General features: G+C 40.5%; 1 protein-coding gene across 1 annotated transcript; it reads right to left on the bottom strand.

Moving 5' to 3' along the window:
• Positions 1-3509: 3509 nt before the first annotated feature.
• On the bottom strand, positions 3510-21246 carry LOC139459324 (phosphatidylinositol polyphosphate 5-phosphatase type IV-like). Its single transcript, XM_071240780.1, has 12 exons — positions 21200-21246; positions 18467-19656; positions 17315-17435; positions 16543-16640; positions 15023-15147; positions 14775-14894; positions 14318-14416; positions 12609-12779; positions 10632-10747; positions 9441-9577; positions 8182-8228; positions 3510-5720 (listed from the first exon to the last, which is right to left on the bottom strand). The coding sequence occupies exons 2-12, from the start codon at positions 19618-19620 to the stop codon at positions 5644-5646; spliced, it is 2265 nt and encodes a 754-aa protein (XP_071096881.1). The 5' UTR covers positions 19621-19656; positions 21200-21246; the 3' UTR covers positions 3510-5643.
• Between the last annotated feature and the right edge of the window lie 1437 nt (positions 21247-22683).

Below are 22683 nucleotides of genomic sequence, written 5' to 3'. Positions count from 1 at the left end.
ACACTACTGGACAAGTAGATTTGGCATTTTAGTGATCAAAGTACAAATAAAGTTAATTGGACCTTAATGAATTCGATAAATATGATATTTTGAAAGTATATCTTTCTCTCAATTGGGTATTATCATTCATATAAAAGATAAGTCAACCTCAGTTTTGAACATTTTGATTCATAATTGGAAAACATACTTCCAAATCTACCTTGATATGAGAACAATCAGTCAAATCCTTACAGGTAGATTTGAGTGCTTACTTGTTGATTTTCCACACCAATGAGAATTGATGAGCACTGGAGAAATATTTCATTGAAAGTAATGTTGGTAAGTTCCCCATTCAGGATTGACAATCTCTTGCTGCGGGAGGTACAGACAGGGCGGAGCTTACACTTCCACATTGGTAAAGTCAGGGACAAGGTTGCAACGCACATTGTTATAAATATAAATTCTCTATAAATAAATGCTTGTAATGACAGCTGGCTGCACTGAGACAGAGGATATGCTTCCAATAATTATGCAAGTAAAAATACTGTGTATACATCTACGGTGTAAAATCTAAAAGTACAGAAATATGAAAAATTCAAAATGTGTTTTCATATGAATGATCAAGATGTCCGCTGCCATACAATTGCTATGTATTTACAGTGAAACACAGCTCCGAAACCTTGGAACCTCAATAAATGTATTTAAATAAAAAAAGTATTTGGTATCCTACAATTGTCAGTCTGACACATACTCTCAGGTAAACACAATATACAAATAGATCTGTTGAAACAGTTTCCATGGTTACAAGATTTGTACATCTAACTTGTTGACATGGCCTAGAAACAAGCAGGCAACAACATACTTGCCATGTCTGCTGTAAAAATGAGTTACATGAATTTGCTTTACAACACATCACTAAAAGCGTTAGGAACGAAGTCTCTGTCATAAAATGTCATAAAGTGTCATGTTAAAGATTTAGTGGGTCCCTAGACCTGTAATAAACAGCAACAAAACTCAATGACTCCAAGATGGCCGACATGGCTGCAGATGCACATTCTGTTTATCACAGCAGTCAGCTACATCCCAGAAGACTGTAAAAAAGTAAAGTCAAACCAGACACTGTCCCACGTACAACAATCATAATTCTAAAATCTTAACACTACACTGACTGTTACACCAAATGCTTGAAGTAGTGCACTGATGTAGGCTCACGTTCAAGCATATCCACTATGGTAACTGAATATTTTCACTGGACAAAATGATTACTTCATTTGTCCTGTAAGTGGATGATTTGCTTCTTCTTTAGATACTCACAATAGTCCAGCCATATGATGGCAGTCTGTAAATAATCGAGTCTGGACCAGACAATCCAGTGATTGACATCATGAACATCTAACTATGAAATCAGTGAGCCTGACCCCCGATCCCAACTTAAAACTGATCATCAATAAGAACATATGCTGTGGATTTGAGCTAATCCTTGACAAGGTCCTTCAACAAACATAATCTGATTTTCACATCTGCTAATAACCTAATTGTTTCAAACCATATTCACAGAAATGACTGAATTAAAGACTTGTAGCTGCATTGGTCTGGTCTGATTAAGACAGAATCACAGTGCTCACTCACAATGTTGTAAATTAAATAAGATAATCACATGCTATACATTTTTAAAAAAATGAGAATATTTAAAAATCTGTACAAATGTAATTAAAATGGCACCTGACATAAAGAACATATCTGAAACAAGTGACGGATTAACATGTGCAGGACAATAGTTTCATAATTGTCACAATGATACCTTTAACCCTAAAAATTACTTTTTACTCAGATAAAGAAAAAGTCAAAGATTACTGGAAGTAATGTTTCCACTCATAACATAGGTAACAATTATAATGATTTGTAGTTATAGTAACAAAACAGTGGATATTTTCAATGAAGTAATATCCAGAATTATTTAGCATTATGTCGTCCAGGCTACTTCTGCCCCTTACTTTGTTATTGCAGAATTCACGAGGGACGGCTATTTATTTAACTTTGTAATATGCAGTATGGGATTGGTAGAAGACAAATACTATAAACCAAGCTATTGAATCAAACCAATAGCCATGCTTCTATACCTCTCTCCATCAAGATCTGACAAACCATTATGTCTGAACTGTCTACTTGGCCAATCAGCATATGGGATTTCTGTGTCTTGAAAACAAATATAACATGGGCAGTCCTTAATGAAAATAATAATTAATTATGGATATTTGACACCCTTTTGTTTCAGTCGCATCATTCAAACAGATATGAGATCTATATCTGTCGTTTTATTCCTCTAGCTTCAAACATGAGTAGCAAGAGTCATCAGATGACATATCCCCCCGGTCTGGGGCAATTCGGAAATGGAATATGGCTACTTATACCCCACTTTTGGTTCACTGCCACTGGATACCTTTGGGGAAGAAAAAATATAATGCTGTTCATTGTTATTAAAAATCCCCAATCATCAAAACACACAAGTTCACCACCAGACTTATCTATATAGTAACTTCCAACAAGAAATATTTGTTTTGAGTTCTGCTCTGGAAATGGAAAACAACTTGTTTAAATCATGAAAACAAAACAATAAAAAGACTGATGTACATAGAAAGTTTTAACAAGAAATATATAATGGTTTTGCAGTTCTGCTCTGAAAACGGATGGTGGATGGTGGATGGACGGATGGACATGCCCTGTTCATGGGTGCCAGTTTGACAAGGAACCATTATAAATGTGATTGGCCCAAGAACCCGCCCACCCTTCATCTTGATTGGGTGTGAGAATTAGCTCAGTGTCCACCTGACGTGACTTCTTGTGGTGGGTTTGACAGGTCGTGAGGAGAGAGGTATCAAATCTGAGTAAACAACCTGATTGTATTAACATGATTAAGATTGAAAACCTTCCAAGGCTGCAGTTCTATGGAAACAGCTGGTGTCACACAAGGCAGTGTGTTATAACATGAACAATTCATGAACATTTCATGAACATTCTGCTGGAAGTAAACATTTTGAGGTGATGCTTTTACACATAGGTTTAACCACAGGAGTCGCGTGTGGAAATGGTCATGAATATGCATGAGGGCGTCTATTTTTAGATACAGACTCCTGTGGTTAACAATACTAGTGAAAGGGAGATAACTCTTGATAGAGACATCGAAAGTCGGAGCCAATTACTTTTCGGATTGTTCGAGAATGAGGCAAGTGGGCACAAACAGCAGCTACGTCCAACCAGTTTCCTAACCACACCCAAGCACAGTTAGGTGAACTATCAGGACCACATACAAAACAACTCAGGTTTCTGTTACCGCTCCTGTTGGGTTTTCACACAATCCACGGATGTTTAGTAAACACTTGCTGGAACTGAGTAATGGAAAAAAAACCTATAAAGTTAACATTAAACAAATAATTACTCTTGACGAGGTCAATATGCAAAAGGACCCAAGGACCTGACCCCAGAGGTGGTCTGACCGGACCTCGGGTCCTTGTTTTTGCATATTGACCTCGTTCAAGTAATCATTGGTTTTGTTACACCGAAATTCACTTTAAAGTTTATGAAGTCCTTTATCCATCCTCTGTTTCATTACAGTAACTTAGCTGCAAACTGTGAAACGTTCATACCCATCTTGTTTTCTAGCAGACGAGTTAAAATTCATCATGACAGGTCAATACTGATCATGTGACAATTAAGTATTCGAGGTCAGTGTCAGTAGCATGATTTCAGGGTCTACATTGAAATGTATTGTTTCATCATGTGGTACAGATTAATCAATGGAATTTCAAGATTCGTAATAGAGGTATAACAATGAACACTGATTAAGGCTCAACTGAAGGTTTTCTTCCAATGACAGATCAGTAAATCAGAGTTGAGCCTTCAGAATTCTCGGTATGAGTGAGCGAAGCAATCAGACCAGCATATCTGATTTCTGCATCATGAAAACCCCCGAAATCTACAAGTTATGAATGTAGATACATAAGCGCCATCACATTGTTGTGGATGTGTCATCCACCGTCACTGGTTTGGAAGGACTTGGATTAAGTTGGCCCAAGCCATATCACACTTCAGAGAACAGTTACGGCTCACATTCATATCTGCAGCTTGACCACATATCTTGATAATGTATGGAAACTTTTCCTTCATCTATTACCGCATTTATCTTTAATACCTGACATGATAAATACATGAATTTGAACAATGATGTTTTGAAAAATTTCCCTGTAGCCAGCTACAGTGACCACTCAGAGAGTACATCAAACTGTATTCCCTGTGGGATAAGCCTACAATATACATGTAAGTTGTAGCAGGATCACTCCAGGTGCATAGGCTTTCATGAGTCCTGCATTAGGTTTAATAAGAGCAGGAGGCGAGCGTTATAAAACCTAACGAGGGACGCATAAAACCCCATGTACCACGAATGATTCTGCTACAACGAATTTATCTTACTGACATGTCTCAATATGACATTGTAAAAAAATTCAAACAAATTCAATATTGATAGAAAACAGCTGTTCAATTGGTGAGGTAAGCTTGGGCTATGTCATGTGACTTCCATTGATTCAGACAAGCGTCCAGCTTTTTGCTTTGAAGCGTATAAAGGATTTATTCTTCCTCTCAGAAATCCACATGCAGCCTGACTTGCTTGTGGTGGGGTATAAGAGATTTATTCCCTTACTGAGAAATTTATTCCCCTCCAAGGTGGGATACAGTATTTTATCAAGATCACGTGGACAACAGATCTCATCATTCTGACAAGGAGGTATGATAACTGTATTTCAACACCTATTCTTCTTGAGCCACAAACTCATTACTCTGAACCCTTCTGGCATGAGATAGCATGCACTACCATCTGACACTCACTAACATCTGAAACTCACTAACATCTGACACTCACTAACATCTGAAACTTGCTACAGCTTGCTACATCCCCCCAGACCCGTGAAGAAGAACAGGTCTTCAGTGACCCATACTTGCTGTAATAGGTGACTGTGCTTGTCGTAAGAGGCGATTCACGGGATCAGGTGGTCAGGCTCGCTGACTTGGTTGATGCACATCATCGATCCCAATGCGTGGATTGATGCTCATGATATCAATCACTGGATTGTCTGGTCCAGACTTGATTATTTACAGACCGCCGTAATATAGCTGGAATATTGCTGAGTGCGGTGTAAAACAACAAACAAACAAACACCCCTTCAACTACCTACACATGGCACAATTCATCACCAGTCATCATAGCCAAACATACTGATCACAAACGGATAGTTATGAAAATATACTACAAAATATCACAGCTAATCTTACAGCCATTTCCCAGGTAAATACACAGTGCCCTAGTTCACATATTTGCAATACGACAGCATGTAAATGAAACGATGCAGACGCTTTGTGCTGAGGCATTTTAGAAAAACATCTCCTGCAATCTGTATAACATAGGCACTATTATGCAACAAAAACTGAAAGAGGCAAGTCTGATTCAACAAATAACATGTACATTATCTTGAGTCTATAAAAGAAATCTGCCATGATAATGATAATTTCTTCCTGATTTACATGTGTATTAAGTACCAAAACGGTTCTGTCTGTGTGTAGCTACATGTGTGAATCTTCGTTGTACAAGAACTAGGACACTGTCTCTTCATGTCACTGTATGGAGCACACTGAACTGGCTTTCTGAGACCTCTCTCCATTGGCCATGTGCATAGCTCGCTTCTTGTTGCCTGAAACGAAAGAGAGGGGATATCATATACGTCAAGAGCGCCGCGTGTTCCCGATCCTGCTTCTAGTAATAATGGAAATTATCACAAGGTGTTACGGCTTCACAAATTGTATCCCTTTACAGACATTTGTAAAATTGTTTACAAATCTACTGACCCTAAAATAATAGCAAAGAGAAAAAAGAATTAACTGCACAAAGTACTATCTATTTGATTCTGCAAAGTTGAAATCACCATTTTGCCCTCAACAATTGTGCCTGCAATAGGTTACAACAGAGAAGGCAGCTTCTAAACACAGCACACATGGCAAAATATTCAAAGAGAGGGCGAGGCCTTCAGCGTGACAAGCAAATGTTATAACCACTAGGCAACACCACTGCCTCTTACCTGGGAGATATGCTATAACTTACCCTCTATGTACACTGATTTATCCAAGTCAACTTACCCTCCTTGTACACTATCTATCAAAGTCAACGTACCCTCCAGTACACTATATATCAAAGTCAACTTACCCTCCATGTACACTGATCTATCAAAGTCAACTTACCCTTCATGTACACTATCTATCAAAGTCAACGTACCCTCCAGTACACTATATATCAAAGTCAACTTACCCTCCATGTACACTGATCTATCAAAGTCAACTTACCCTTCATGTACACTATCTATCAAAGTCAACGTACCCTCCATGTACACTATCTATCAAAGTCAACTTACCCTTCATGTACACTATCTATCAAAGTCAACGTACCCTCCATGTACACTATCTATCAAAATCAACTTACCCTTCATGTACACTATCTATCAAAATCAACTTACCCTCCAGTACACTATCTATCAAAGTCAACTTACCCTTCATGTACACTGATCTATCAAAGTCGTCTTACCCTCCATGTACACTGATCTATCAAAGTCAACTTACCCTCCATGTACACTATCTATCAAAGTCAACGTACCTTCCAGTACACTATCTATCAAAGTCATCTTACCCTTCATGTACACTATCTGTCAAAGTCAACTTACCCTCCTTGTACACTGATCTATCAAAGTCGTCTTACCCTCCATGTACACTATCTGTCAAAGTCAACTTACCCTTCATGTACACTGATCTATCAAAGTCGTCTTACCCTCCATGTACACTATCTGTCAAAGTCAACTTACCCTCAATGTACACTATCTATCAAAGTCAACTTACCCGCCATGTACACCACCATATATGTCCGCAGATAGGCTGAATTTTGAGGACCAGAAAAAAAAATTGTGTAGAAAGGGGTCTGCTTATCCACGGGATACACTTACATGATAGTATTTTTCAGATTGTGATCTGTCAGATCTTATATCATTGAATATCTGCAAGTACAGGCACATGTCTTGCAGTCCGACTTTGCTTTGTGTCTTTGCCTTTCACTTCCTGGTTCGGCTTATCTACGGGTCATATCATGTTCTTTCATATTTCAATGGTCAAGTTAACACCTCGGCTGATCTACGGGGTCGGCTTATCTGCCAAATCAAAGTCTGTATCTGTATCTATCAAAGTCAACTTACCCTCCATGTACACTACCTATCAAAGTCAACTTACCCTCCATGTACACTGATTTATCAAAGTCAACTTACCCTCCATGTACACTATCTATCAAAGTCAACTTACCTTCCATGTACACTATCTATCAAAGTCAACTTACCCTCCATGTACACTATCTGTCAAAGTCAACTTACCCTCCAGTACACTATCTATCAAAGTCAACTTACCCTCCATGTACACTGATCTGTCAAAGTCAACTTACCCTTCATGTACACTATCTATCAAAGTCAACTTACCCTCCATGTACACTATCTATCAAAGTCAACTTACCCTTCATGTACACTATCTATCAAAGTCAACTTACCCTCCATGTACACTATATATCAAAGTCAACTTACCCTCCATGTACACTATCTATCAAAGTCAACTTACCCTCCATGTAAACTACCTATCAAAGTCAACTTACCTTCCATGTACACTATCTATCAAAGTCAACTTACCCTCCATGTACACTATCTGTCAAAGTCAACTTACCCTCCATGTACACTATCTATCAAAGTCAACTTACCCTCCATGTACACTATCTATCAAAGTCAACTTACCCTCCATGTAAACTACCTATCAAAGTCAACTTACCTTCCATGTACACTATCTATCAAAGTCAACTTACCCTCCATGTACACTATCTGTCAAAGTCAACTTACCCTCCATGTACACTATCTATCAAAGTCAACTTACCCTCCAGTACACTATCTATCAAAGTCAACTTACCCTCCATGTACACTACCTATCAAAGTCAACTTACCCTCCATGTACACTATCTATCAAAGTCAACTTACCCTCCATGTACACTGATCTGTCAAAGTCAAATTACCCTATATGTACACTATCTATCAAAGTTAACTTACCTTCCATGTACACTATCTATCAAAGTTAACTTACCCTCCATGTACACTGATCTGTCAAACTGTCCACCTGACAAGTGACCCCTGCAACAAAAATGAACACCTGTACACAAATACATCAACAGTGACCTGCAGAGTTGACACTCCTTCCAATCTCATCAAAAATAAGATATTTTACTGAAGGGCTCTAAATTCTCGGTATGAGTGATCTGAGATTTGAACCTACTGTCAGCAGATCCTGGCACATGTAAGAGATACAATTCTGCACTTCAAACACCAAGATCATTGCCTGATATTTTAGCAAAGCATAGTGCATACGTTGACAAGCAAGAAACATTAACATTCATGTGATTGATGTAAGCTGAGCACTGACTGGTCAGATCACTTCCTGGCCTCTACCTCACCAGGCCTGTTTGATTGGTTGGTTAAAAATAGCCACTCCATCACTAAGCAGATGTACATATAGAGCTCCAGATAAGTTTTTAAGTAATTTGAGTTTTTACTCTAGGGTTTCTATTTTAATTGGGTTATTACATTTTTCATAGGTTAATCAATATGGTTTTTTCTCATCTATTCATCACTCTATTGGGTTTTTCCCACAATTAGAGAACATTTTAATATTTTTAAAAAATGAAATAATGTTTTAGATGTATATACCTGTCCTAAATATATAGGCTTGACTCTGAAAGTAAATTAACTTGTAATTTTGTTTTGGAAATTAGCTCCTTTGTACACAAGCTGAAAAATATTCATGGGGTATTTACAAGTGCTTTTTTTATACATTTGAGTTTTTCATTTAATGCATGCGCTTCTGTATGCAAGTTAATTGAAAGTAATTTAGTTTTAAATATTTTTTTAGGGTATTTTACTAAAATACGCTGTGTATCTGCAGCTCTGTCCGCAGTACCGGGAGAAGTAGGACCGTAGTGTTTACAAGAACATCCATCTTCCCAAGGCAAGTGTGTCCACTAGCCTGTATCAAAGCCTAGAGAAATACGACTTTGGTAAATGGGCTAGTGGACGCTTTTGCCTTGGGAAGATGAAGACCGTTAAGTAATGATGATGGATAAGCTGTCCTGAAGACACTGTCATGTTTCCACAAATCACACAACAAGAATGCACCTTACACAGTATTGACTGTCAAATCAAATTTCAACATGCCATTATTTCTGGTAACCTGTGCAGCTGAGATGACTATTGAGATGTTTAACCCGTGCACTGATGATTGTTAGGACCACCACCAATTGGTCACCCTAGTTTAACCTGTTTAAAAGATGTTGTACGTGTGACACTGACCCTTCTTTCCCAGCCTTGATGCAGGTCTCATAGACACCAAACACTGGCTTGTGGTCGGAGTGGCGGACCGACATCACAGAGTCATACTGCACACACTGGACCCAGTTCTTCTTCTTGCACCGAAACAATATACGGTCCTGGAAGTCAAACAACCCCTTATTATCTGTCTTCATTCACACTGATGTAGAAGTATTCCTGACCTGTGAAGATCCGGGACAGAATAAGTCTTCAGCAACCCATGCTTGCCGTAAAAGGCGACTATGCTTGTCGTAAGAGGCGACTAACGGGATCGGGTGGTCAGACTCACTGGCTTGGTTGATGCATGTCATCATGTCCCAATGTGTGGATTGATACTCATGATGTCAATCATTGGATTGTCTGGTTCAGACTCGATTATTTACAGACCGCCGTCATATACCTGGAATATTGCTGAGTGCAGCGTTAAACAACAAACAAAGATAAAAGAAGTATTCCCACAAATGTCATCTTCTGACATCTATTTCTCAATATTTGATACACATGCTAAACTAATAGCAGTGAATAAAAAAATGGTCTGAAACTTTAAGCTCTCTTCCAAATTTAAAGTCAAGTAACATTCCTTTTGGGCTAGTGAACTGATCATGCTTATCTGACAATAATAAAAATCATAATAATGTACTTCCTCATAATGCAATAAATCCACACCCTCAAGCATGCTCACACTGAGGCTATTTTGTAATTCTGAAATGTTTCCTTTTACCTGTTCAGGTGCTGTGCATTGCTAAGGCCACGGCTCAACACTTGCTTAGTTATCACACATTGGTAATCACAGAGTGAGTGAGTGAGTTGGGTTTAACCCTGCTCTTAACAGTATTCCAGTTATGTACAGCATGTCAGAAAAGCCCAAAGTGATGCAGGTCTCAGACGTTTTCCACTTCGGTGAAACCCCTAAGCACAGGTATGGTGCTGACAAACCTAGAAACATAATCAGGCGAACATGGATTCGAACCCACAATCATAGGTTTCTGGTGTGCCCAAACTCTGCACAGCGATTCACGGCGCCTTGGACAACTGGGGCTTGGTTCCTATAGTATATGAATCTAGGGACCCCCTCAATATGTAACGTTTAACATTGGGGTTATGACAAGGAGCCTTGGCCATCTATGTTTAGTCTCAAACACTGCGCTACCAGTGCCATGCGTTTGGACATACCGTGTATGAGGGAATCCTGGATTTGTTAGATGTATCATACTGGTCAGTCTTGATGTCAAACTTGTATGACGGCTGAAAATTTATCCTTCCCTCTTGGAAACCTTGAAATATTTTTCCTGGAAAAAGATCAATTATTCCACATCACACTTATGGTAATGGATAACAAGAAGAACAAATCTGTAGGGTAGGAACCAGAGTCAGTGCGGGACAAGGAAAGACAAGGGAGGATAGGGAAGGAAGGACAAGGAAGGATAAGGAAGGACAAGGAAGAACAAGGAGGGAAAAGGAAGGATAGAGAAAGATAAGGAAGGACAAGGATGGATAAGGAAGGATAAGGAAGGAAGGACAAGCAAGGATAAGGAAGGACAAGGAAGAACAAGGAGGGAAAAGGAAGGAAGAACTAGGAAAGAAGGACAAGGAAGGACAAAGAAAGAAGGATAAGGAAGAACAAGGAAGGACTAGGAAGGAAGGACAGTGAGGGAAAAGGAAGCATAGGGAAAGATAAGGAAGGAAAGATAAGGAAGGAAGGGCAAGGAAGGATGAGAAAGGACAAGAATGGAAGAACTAGGGAGGAAGGACAAGGAAGAACAAGGAAGGACTAGGAGGGAAAAGGAAGGAAGGACAAGGAAGGATAAGGAAGGACAAGGAAGGATAAGGAAGGACAAGGGCGCTTGTTGCCTCAGTGGAAATGTTGAGTTTTTAAGCAAAGGAAACTTTGAAACAAGACCGAGCTAACTTCAGTAGTTTTTGAGGAAACTTGTCCCCATTGCACACAATATGCACCAAGTAAAAAAACATAATTCAAGGGCCATAACTCTGTAAACTAATAATTTACGTGACCAATTTTCGAACTCATTCTTGACAAGTATCTCTTATATAAGCCTGCAAATTTTCATTCATGTCATTCAAGTATTTGCTGAGAAAACTTGTCCACAATTTCACACAGTATGCACTAAGTTGAAAAGCATGGAGCAAGGCCATAACACTGCAAAAATGAATGCTCAATGCCAACTTTTAAACTCATTTGAGATCATGACCAGTTACATCAGTGAGTGAGATTTCATTTCTCTTACTTGAATAGTTTTTGAAAAAAGATTTCCACTTTGAGAATTTGGCGGACGGACGGACGGACTCTGTTCCGCTATCCCTGACCCCACTTCATGGCGGGATAATAATGGTATGAAAACTTTCAGACATTTTCAAATGGTTGACATGTGGCCTTGTTTTATTCTTACACTTTCTAATTTCTAAACTGATGATGAAGACTGATTTTTCCAACTTCAAGAGAAAATCTAACTAAGAGCAAGACACTGACCCAAGATGAATGTTTGCTTATGTAGTATTGGAATCCTGGGACCCCTGAATTTGGCGCTGTTAACACGAGTTTAATGACAAGAAACCCTTTAACTTTATGTTAAATTTCAATCACTAAAATGGATCGGGTGATCAAATTTGTCGACTTTGTTGATTGCTTGTCATCGTACGGAAACAGCTATTATATCAATCACCAGTTTCTCTGGTTTAGATTTGATTAGGCTAAAATAAATAATAGTCTTGGTTCTTAGGCACCGCCCACATCATCATAAAGTCTGCCGCATATTTGGTGTTTATTTCCATTTCTTTTTTAAATAAAGTAATCATAATACTTTAAAACAAAGTGATCCAATAGAGCACACAGTTACAACCCTATACATTCGCACTGCTTTACTTTGTATCTTATCTTATGGCTATGGTGGCAATAGGAGTTTGTATGCTTGTTTATGTAGGGAGGCCCATTCCCAGGTTAGTGGTACACAACTGTTTGGTTGTAACTTGTTTTGAGCTAACGAAAAAATACAAAAAAAAACAACACCTGCCTGCTCTATGTTTTCAAAAGTCATTGTCTGAGTAGCAATTCATTTTTTTTAAAGCCTTATTTACAAGCAGCCATGACTAAGCTAGAATATTGGTGACTGTGTCGTCAGAGAATAAACATACCTTCCACCATGAACTTGGACAGCTGGTCTCCTCCCAGGAGGTTCTCGTAGTTCTTAAACTGCTGGTCTTCGATGTGGTCCACCATCCCCTCCACTGCAGCCTTCTTCCTCTCGATGCGGAAGTTGAGGTCGCCACTGAAGAAGACGCTGTCGAAGTTGGATGTAGCATCCCCTGTAGCACAAGCATGGGGTGGGTGTGAAATCACAAGGCTTTTTTATGACAACTCATCGTACTCCAACACGAGACAAGGGAGATAACTGACAGGAAAAGTCCAGTTTCCACCCTTGATGAACTAGGCTAGAATTTCATTGCTCAATTGTAGCACCACCAGTGGTGATTACAAGTTATGTCCCTTCTACATCCCTCCTACTGACCAATCAGATTCCACCCAGATCACTTGCATTTGCTTCAAACAAAATGTCAGCGCTCAGTCAAGACAATCTGATTAATACTCAAGATCTCTATTGTAATAAAATGGGCTAAGTTCAGCAACGATGGAAACTGGAATTTTATGGTCAGTTAACTCCCTTGTCCTGGGCAGATGACCCCAACAGTGTGGGACATTGTAACAAATGTTTTTGAAATTTGGGATTGCAGTTTACTGAACAAATTCAAGTACTTTTTAGGGTGAGACCTCCATTTTCATGCCTGGGACCTCCATCACCATGCCTGGGACCTGTCCCTATTCATGCCTGGAGCATCCATTACTATGTCCGGGACCTCCATTACCATGCCTGGGACCTCAATTACCATGTCTGGGACCTCCATTACCATGCCTGGGACCTCAATTACTATGTCCGGGACCTCCATTACCATGCCTGGGACCTCAATTACCATGTCTGGGACCTCCATTACCATGCCTGGGACCTCCATTACCATCCCTGCACCTCCATTACCATGCCTGGGACCCACATCATCATGCATTGGACCCATATTATCCTGCCTTGGACCCATATCATCATGCCTTGGACCAACATTATCATGCATTGGACCCATATTATCATGCCTTGGACCAACATTATCATACCTTGGACCCACATTATCCTGCCTGTGACCTCCATTATCCTACCTGGGACCTCCATTACCATGCCTGGGACCTCCATTACCATCTCTGGACCTCCATTACCATCCCTGGACCTCCATTACCATCCCTGGACCTCCATTACCATGCCCAGGAACTCCATTACAATCCCTTGGACCCACATTATCATGCCTTGGACCCACATTATCCTGCCTGGGACCTCCATTACCATGCCTGGGACCCATATTATCATGCCTGGGACCTCCATTACCATCCCTGGACCTCCATTACCATGCCTTGGACCCACATTATCCTGCCTGGGACCCACATCATCATGCATTGGACCCATATTATCCTGCCTTGGACCCATATTATCATGCCTTGGACCAACATTAATTATCATACCTTGGACCCACATTATCCTGCCTGGGACCTCCAATATCCTGCCTGGGACCTCCATTACCATCCCTGGACCTCCATTACCATGCCTGGGACCTCCATTACCATCTCTGGACCTCCATTACCATCCCTGGACCTCCATTACCATGCCTGGGACCTCCATTACCATGCCCAGGAACTCCATTACCATCCCTGGACCTCCATTACCATCCCTGGGACACTAATGAATTCAGTTTATTTACAATCAAAGAAACACAGACATAACATGTGCATTACCAGAATTACTGACCTGATCTGGGGGTACCCGTAGAGGAAGACTTGGGCAGTTTAATGCCTTGGATTATCTTCATGTAGTCATTCAGACGCTCCTTCTTCTTGCTCAGATCAGCTGAAACAGTAAAGTAAAGTCACATGTAAAGCCACATGTAAAGTGGCAGTTGAGGAAGGAGGGGCTACTTACATGTAAAGTGACAGTTGAAGAATATGGGAGGGGCTACTCACATGTAAAGTGACAGTTGAGGGATGTGGGATGGGCTACTCACATGTAAAGTGACAGTTGAGAGACGCGGATGGGCTACTCACATGTAAAGTGACAGTTGAGAGATGTGGGAGGGGCTACTCACATGTAAAGTGACAGTTGAGGGATGTGGGAGGGGCTACTCACATGTAAAGTGAGAGTTGAGAGATGTGGGAGGGGCTACTCACATGTAAAGTGAGAGTTAAGAGATGTGGGAGGGGCTACTCACATGTAAAGTGACAGTTGAGGAAGAGGTAGGAGGAACCAAATATAGAGAAGCAGCAAGCGATGCTGCCCTTCGTCCGCACCATCGTCATTGCACGGGTTGTCACAAAGTCCTCCTCTGGAGCTGAAATATGCAAGTTCGTAAAGTTAGTTTTTAGTTTCCTCACGTTTTAAGACTTACGTGTATCACAATGCAGGTTTAAGGTTCATCTCAGTGTGTTTCAGTCATTTTGGACCCTGCAGCTGGCCTACCTGAACAGAACCAGATGAGGTCCCTGCGGATGAAGATTGCAAGGTGGAGTGCGCCATGCGCTGCGGAGTGATACATGACGTGAGATGGCCCAAGGGTCTCCTGGATCTTGATCTCCCACTCTCTCCTGCAAGTAACAAACAGCTAGTGAGGAACTGGTAACATGGTAACACCTAGTGAGGAACTGGTGACATGGTAACACCTAGTGAGGAACTTGTAACATGGTTACACCTAGGGAGGAACTGGTAACATGGTAACACCACATGAGGAACTGGTAACATGCTAACACCTAGTCAGTGAGGAACTGGTAACATGGTAACACCTAGTGAGGAACTGGTAACATGGTAACACCTAGTGAGGAACTGGTGACATGGTAACACCTTGTGAGGAACTGGTAACATGGTAACACCTAGTGAGGAACTGGTGACATGGTAACACCTAGTGAGGAACTGGTGACATGGTAACACCTAGTGAGGAACTGGTAACATGGTAACACCTAGTGAGGAACTGGTAACATGGTATCACCTACTGAGGAACTGGTGACATGATAACACCTAGTGAGGAACTGGTAACATGGTAACACCTAGTGAGGAACTGATGACATAGTAACACCTAGTGAGGAACTGGTAACATGGTAACACCTAGTGAGGAACTGGTGACATGGTAACACCTAGTGAGAACTGATAACATAGTAACACCTAGTGAGGAACTGGTAACATGATAACACCTAGTGAGGAACTGGTAACATGGTAACACCTAGTGAGGAACTGGTAACATGGTAACACCTAGTGAGGAACTGGTAACATGGTTACACCTAGTGAGGAACTGGTAACATGGTAACACCTAGTGAGGAACTGGTGACATGGCAACATCTAGTGAGGAACTGGTGACATGGTAACACCTAGTGAGGAACTGGTAACATGGTAACACCTAGTGAGGAACTGGTGACATGGTAACACCTAGTGAGAACTGATAACATGGTAACACCTAGTGAGGAACTGGTAACATGGTAACACCTAGTGAGGAACTGGTAACATGGTAACACCTAGTGAGGAACTGGTAACATGGTAGCACCTAGTGAGGAACTGGTAACATGGTAACACCTAGTGAGGAACTGGTGACATGGTAACGCCTAGTGAGGAACTGGTGACATGGTAACGCCTAGTGAGAACTGATAACATGGTAAAACCTAGTGAGGAACTGGTGACATGGTAACACCTAGTGAGGAACTGGTAACATGGTAACACCTAGTGAGGAACTGGTGACATGGTAACACCTAGTGAGGAACTGGTGACATGGTAACACCTTGTGAGGAACTGGTAAGATGGTAACATCTAGTCAGTGAGGAACTGGTAACATGGTAACACCTTGTGAGGAACTGGAAAATGATAAACTGTCCCGAAAATTCTCCCTCACCCCCACCCCACCCCAGGAAATCAAATGGTCGGTTGCCAACATAGATACCAAACAAATCCTGTGATTCAGATGTGGGCAAAGGATCTATCAATCCCTACTGGCTTACTTGTTGAGGGCATTCTCCTGGGTACACACACAGTAGATGTCCTGAACATACATGGAAGTCTGCGGCAGTAGGAAGTCGTTGATGTCATCAGGAACTGTCTGGGAAAAAAAGTATCAAATCATTAGTTTCCTGCCATCAATGATACAGTGCTTGCAATAGCCTGAAACTACTTGAGACTGAAATACAAATCTTGGTTTGTCTACACTATTACATTCAGAAAAAATGTCATATATTAAGTGCATCCATGGGGCGATGGGCATCATTGATGGATTTACATATCTGTCCAGGTAACCAACCCCATTACCTGAAATTTCTAACATATCTTTAATAAGAGCAACCTCTTTATTTTAATTTTTAATTTGAACATTTTAATGGGAAAAGAGGAATTTTCCAATCACTGATTTTTCTAGATTCCTAGACTGTTAAAAGAACGAGTTTCGAGTGTCTGAAGTCACAGACTCTTGCTGCACGCAGTTTCTCTGTTTTATTGGGGGGCACGGGTGGCCAAGTCGTTGCGATTCGCTGTGCGGAGTTGCGTCCCTTGGGCACGCCAGAAACCTATGATTGTGGGTTCGAATCCCGGTTCACCCAGATTATGTTTCTAGGTTTGTCAGCACCATACCCGTGCTCGTGGGTTTCACCGAAGTGGTAAACATCTGAGACCTGCATCACTTCGTGCTTTCCTCCCACATTAAGCTGACACGCCGTGATATAACTGGAATACTGTTAAAAGTGGCGTTTAACCAACTCACTCACTCTGTTTTATTGTTACCTTGATCTCATTCATGTTCCAGGTGCCGACCCAGACATGGACTTCCTTGGAGGGGAAGTACCGCTCTAGCTCCTCACTGCCCAGCAATGAGTGGGTGCTGGAGTTGCCCACCAGGAAGTTCCTGCAATAACAATAACACTGAGAACATTTCCCAAAGGACTCTGAGAAGTTACCAGTCCAGATTTTGTTAAGCCCTTGACATATATTGTGATCACTGCTAGTTTGACATAAATCTACAACCTCCTCCAACAGCATTAGAAATTGGCACTAGTCCTGTAAGCCTTGCCAAGGTATCCTAAGGACCAGTAGAAATTTGCCATTTCTAAGGATTTTACTATATGTTATCATTATAAGGACTAATAGGCTATTAGTTTCTATTGCTGTCCACTGTGCCAACAGGTGGCCCAGTCAGCCAGTGCACAGGTAGAGGACACAGTCAGCCAGTGGTTGATAGCATGAGCATCAAACGATGTTGTACAGGGAGAATGAGTGAGTGAGTGAGTTGGGTTTAATGCCACCTTAAAACAGTATTCCAGTTATATGATGGCATGTCAGCTTCATGTGGGAGGTCATTTACCATTCTAGTGACCAGCACAGGTATGGTGCTGACAAACCTAGAAATATAAACAGGGAAAACCTGGATTCGAACCCACGATCACAGGTTTCTGGTGTGCCCAAGGGACACAACTCCACAAAGCTAATTGTGGCACATAAGAGTGAGTGAGTGAGTTGGGTTTAACGCCGCTTTTAACAGTATTCCAGTTATATCGCGGCGTGTCAGCTTATTGTGGGAGGAAAGCCCGAAGTGATGCAGGTCTCAGACGTTTACCACTTCGGTGAAACCCACAAGCACGGGCATGGTGCTGACAAACCTAGAAACATAACACCCACAATCATAGGTTTCTGGCGCACCCAAGGGACGCAACTCTGCACAGCGAATCGCAGCGCCTTAGACAACCTGGCCACCCGTGCCCCCCTGGCACCTAAGACAACACACAGGGAGAATGAACCACCAAATGGTTGATAGCATGAGTATCGAGCCATGTTGTACAGGGAGGAGACACAGAGTCAATCGGTGGTTGATATCATGATATTCAATTTATTTTTTGTCATTTATTTCTAAATTAAGTTTTTTTTGTCTAACATTGTTACCTTTCCCTGGCTTGTCGTGTGGTAATAGATGTCATAACACTGGAAGAAGCAAATGATCTCTCGGATAAACAGTCCAGGTTGCTCTGTTGGGATGACATAAACTTTTCTGGATACAGATCAGATTTATATGTTGTCCTTAAGGATTTTGAGGATATATTCTGTCCCAGAGGTGGGGGGCGTGTTTTTGGAGACAAAGGCGGCAATCTTGCTGAGCGAGGTGTCAGGGACTTTTCCTTGGCATCCATTGAGACAATACTCTCAGAAACAGCCTTCAGATCAGAAACAGATCCCATTATCACCTCTGCCTTTGGTTCACTTACTGAATCACCAATAGCAGAGTCCGCATTGTCGAATTCTTTATTCAAATGTTCCCTTATTTTTCTTCTTGACTTTGGCACAGCTGAGTCTAGGAATTGTGAATGGTCTGTAGAACTACCTTGAACAATATTATTAGCACCATTGGAATCATTTGCATTCACATTTAAATCTTCAAGACCCTGGTAAACAAGTCTCTTATGTCCTTGATCTGGTTCATCCCCGGAGGAGTTCGGATCCCTGGTCCGTTTCTCTCCTTTTGATGATCCCCTGGCCGACTTTTTAGGGGTAGAAGGAGGTTTGGGCATAAAAGGGCTACTTTTCAGAGATTCAACCGACCCAGATCTCTCAGTAGCCATTCTAAGATTTCTGAATCTGTGTAAAGTTGCATCTGTTTGAGATCCTTGCAAACAATCTTTATCATCATCTGACAAAGCCATTTCATCTATCTCCATTCCGACTGGGGACACACGACCTTCACTGTTTTTAGGCATTTTCCTTGGCTTAGGCTTGGGTTTTGCTGCATCATCACCAACAGGTAGGTTGGGTTTTACAACAACTACTGGTTCTATATAAACATCTCTGGATTCATTAGAAGTGAACACTTCATTCCTTGCACTAGAACTCTTTGAGTGACCTTTTTCATCTGTACTGACAGCTTTCTCCTTCACTGACAGAACTGACCCTAAGTTGCTTTCTGCTTCTGAAACTAGCGATGCACGTCGTTTTCTCTCGGCAAGTTTTGCAAGTGCACCCTTTTTCTTTCTTTTGGGGGTTCCCGGTGGTCTGCCACCAGGCAATGTTGAAGTAACTTCAGCTGTCATCTTGTTGTCAGTCATGGTGCTTATTTCATTCTGACTCAACTGACGATTTTGCTGCAATGGAAAATAGTGAAAATGGTGTTATTTTTCACATGATATTTTGATGCTGAAACCAGAGCTCCAGATAAGCTTTTGGTGTTGTGGGTATTTTACCCATGCATTTTAAAATCATTGGGTATCAGTAATTCTAGGTGCGTATTCAAATTTCTGTTACCCACTAGTTTTTACACATGTGGGTATTTAAGTTAAATATTTAAAAACACTATTCATCTAGTCCCTGCAAACTGGTGTCGTGTGGGTTCGAGAGCTTTATAGGACTCAAAAATACCACCATACTTCCACAAGAAAGTGTGATGGCAAATTATCATGATGAGTTTGGCAAGGTTGACGGAATGCCAACTTATAATTTCAATATAAGTTGCTCATTTGCTAATCAAATACGCAGGGTTACTTCACAATATTTCGATGATACGCACAAGTTTTATTTTTGTAGCGTATCTGTAATGTTCGTTGCGTATTTGATACGCTTGGATTATATTTTACTGCGTATTTCTGCATTTCTGATGCGTATTTCACGCAGATACGCAGCTTATCTGGAGCTCTGTGAAACAGTGATCAAAACTTATGACTGATCAAACTGCATTAGTAATAATAAAATAACGCCTGAGAAAAAAAACTCTAGGACCCTCTAACACTGCCTAATTTCCGGCGATGCCGAAAGAAATTTCTGATGAATGAAATAGCAATTTAGTGAGCGTTAACTTAGGCTCCTTTAACTGTTTTATGCTGGTTGACAAAAACATATTTTTTTAAATTGCCAAAAAGTACATGGAACAGAATTGTGATCATGACAATGATGATTAGTTGCAAAAAGTGAGTAAAGCCAGCATACACTGACAACTAATTGTGTTCATATGGAATAACATGTGTTTACACTGATTCTATATCTTAACACTTCATGACATAAGAAATATTTTTTGTAGCAATCCTTCAACTTGTGTAAGGGGCTGTGGGGTAGCCTACTAAAGCATTCACTCATCGTGCCGAAGACCTGGGTTCAATTCCCCACATGGATACATACTGGTTGTTATTGTTGTCATTTGTGTTGATAAACTAACTTATTGTGAGTATTTGTGACCAGTGAATATTGGAATATTTACATTCATTAGAAACAGCTTTAGATTCAAAACAATATACCAGGTGCAGCTCTTAAGTGTTTGGAGTTGACATCAACATACCACGAAAATAGGATTCCCACGGAAACACGGACGTGCTAAAAAACAACTTCGTCAGTAAAACTGCTACATAAACAAGTTTACCGACGATTTAGACATCAGAATGACATTGGTCATAGCAACCGGCTAACCAACAGTGCTATATATACTCAGTGTCATTGATCGTGTCAATAACAATGAACGGTGACAGTGGCATCTGTGAAAAATACAAACATTTACATGGCAACAGAAAAACAAACTACAGGGACTGACATGACAGGACAAAATTAGATTAAACACATGGACTATCTGTTAGAATGTGACTATTTGCTTGAAAATCTGACACTAAGAATCTCGGAAACAAATACAATGTCCATAATTACCGATCAGTGACAGAAGTAGTCTGCTAGAGTACGTCGCTTTGTCCGCCATAATGGAATGCGATTGGTGAATGCGCATGCGCATGTGCTTATCGGTAGGAAGTAGTTTTTACGACATTATCAGTTCATAAACAACTCACCAAACGCCAAAAAGTATGTTTTGTGCTACTTCCGTCATTTTACCGAAGGTTTATTATTGTGAAGTTATAACATATAATTTGCTTAGAGTGTATATAATATGTCGTTAAACAATACAGTCCCACAAAGCGAAGACTGTGCAGGGGTTAGCTGGGCGAGTTGTAAAGGGGAATATCTTGGTCATCATATCTTTGAGTTGCGTGTCAACATACACCGATGAAATATTTAATTGTCACACACCACACTTCTACAACAGAACAATTCATAATCTATTCCCACGGTTAAACGTGTTGATATGGGTTATCATAATTCACAGATGTAGTAGCTATATATGCTGCAGACGTATATTTTTATCAGATATGACGCGGCTTCAATTATGCCATAGAAGCTGACATAAAATATATAAGGGAATACTATATATATCAATATGTCACTTATTGACTGCAATGTTTTGCCTGGCCCCCGTTCCACAAAGTTCCACAAAGTGATCTTAGCGCTAAGTCGATCGTAACTCCCATTCTTTAACACTGACTTACTACAGTCTATACATCTAATAGTGATCACTAAAAAACAACATGAGGGTGCATATGATAGGGATGAACAAAAGCATCAAAGGATAATGGTTGATAAATATAGTAGAAGCCAGAAATATACAGTTCTGATTGGATACATTCGAGCGCTGGAGTGTTGTGTTTTATCGGTCCATTGCAGGCAGATGAGATGAGCCATCCTTGACAGCTGTTGATTCGGGGCTTGTGTCGGCGGATAAAGACTGCTTCTACTAGTTTCCGTTTGAATTGTGTTAGTCCTGCACCATGACCGTGGAATATATTTATTTTATGAAAAAATAATAATCTAGAAATGCATACAAAAGCAAGTCTAGCCAGCTCAAGCTAGCTGAAATCAGCATAGGGAATTTTTTTATTTTTAGAGTCAAGAAGGATATTGTGTAATATAAGATTTCAGAGACTAAATGTTAGTCTAGAATTGTGTGAATGGCATTACTTAGAAGTTACCGGGTGACAAAGTAGACACAATCTATGGATAACAACTTCGTTAATACTGAAGTTTTCGTTTGGCGAAGTCATGGAGATAATAGTAATTTTACTCTGTCCTACAAATGATGTATACCGTATTCGACGTAATAAGCGTCCAGGGCGCTCTCAAAATTAGAAATAGGGGACTCTTATTAGAATATTATTTTGGTGAAAAAAATCAGAGTTGAAAGATAAATTTCAAGGTTTATGCTGACAGCCTGAAATGTTTATGTACGACAGATATATTTTTTTAATAATAATAATTTAATTGCCCACAATTAAGGGTGCATATAACACACGAGTGCTTATTGT

The sequence above is a fragment of the Haliotis cracherodii genome, unplaced genomic scaffold (genome assembly GCF_022045235.1).
Source record: "Haliotis cracherodii isolate W230 unplaced genomic scaffold, xgHalCrac1.p SCAF_13, whole genome shotgun sequence".
Lineage (NCBI taxonomy): Eukaryota > Metazoa > Mollusca > Gastropoda > Lepetellida > Haliotidae > Haliotis > Haliotis cracherodii.
This window is presented reverse-complemented; position numbering and strand designations above follow the sequence as displayed.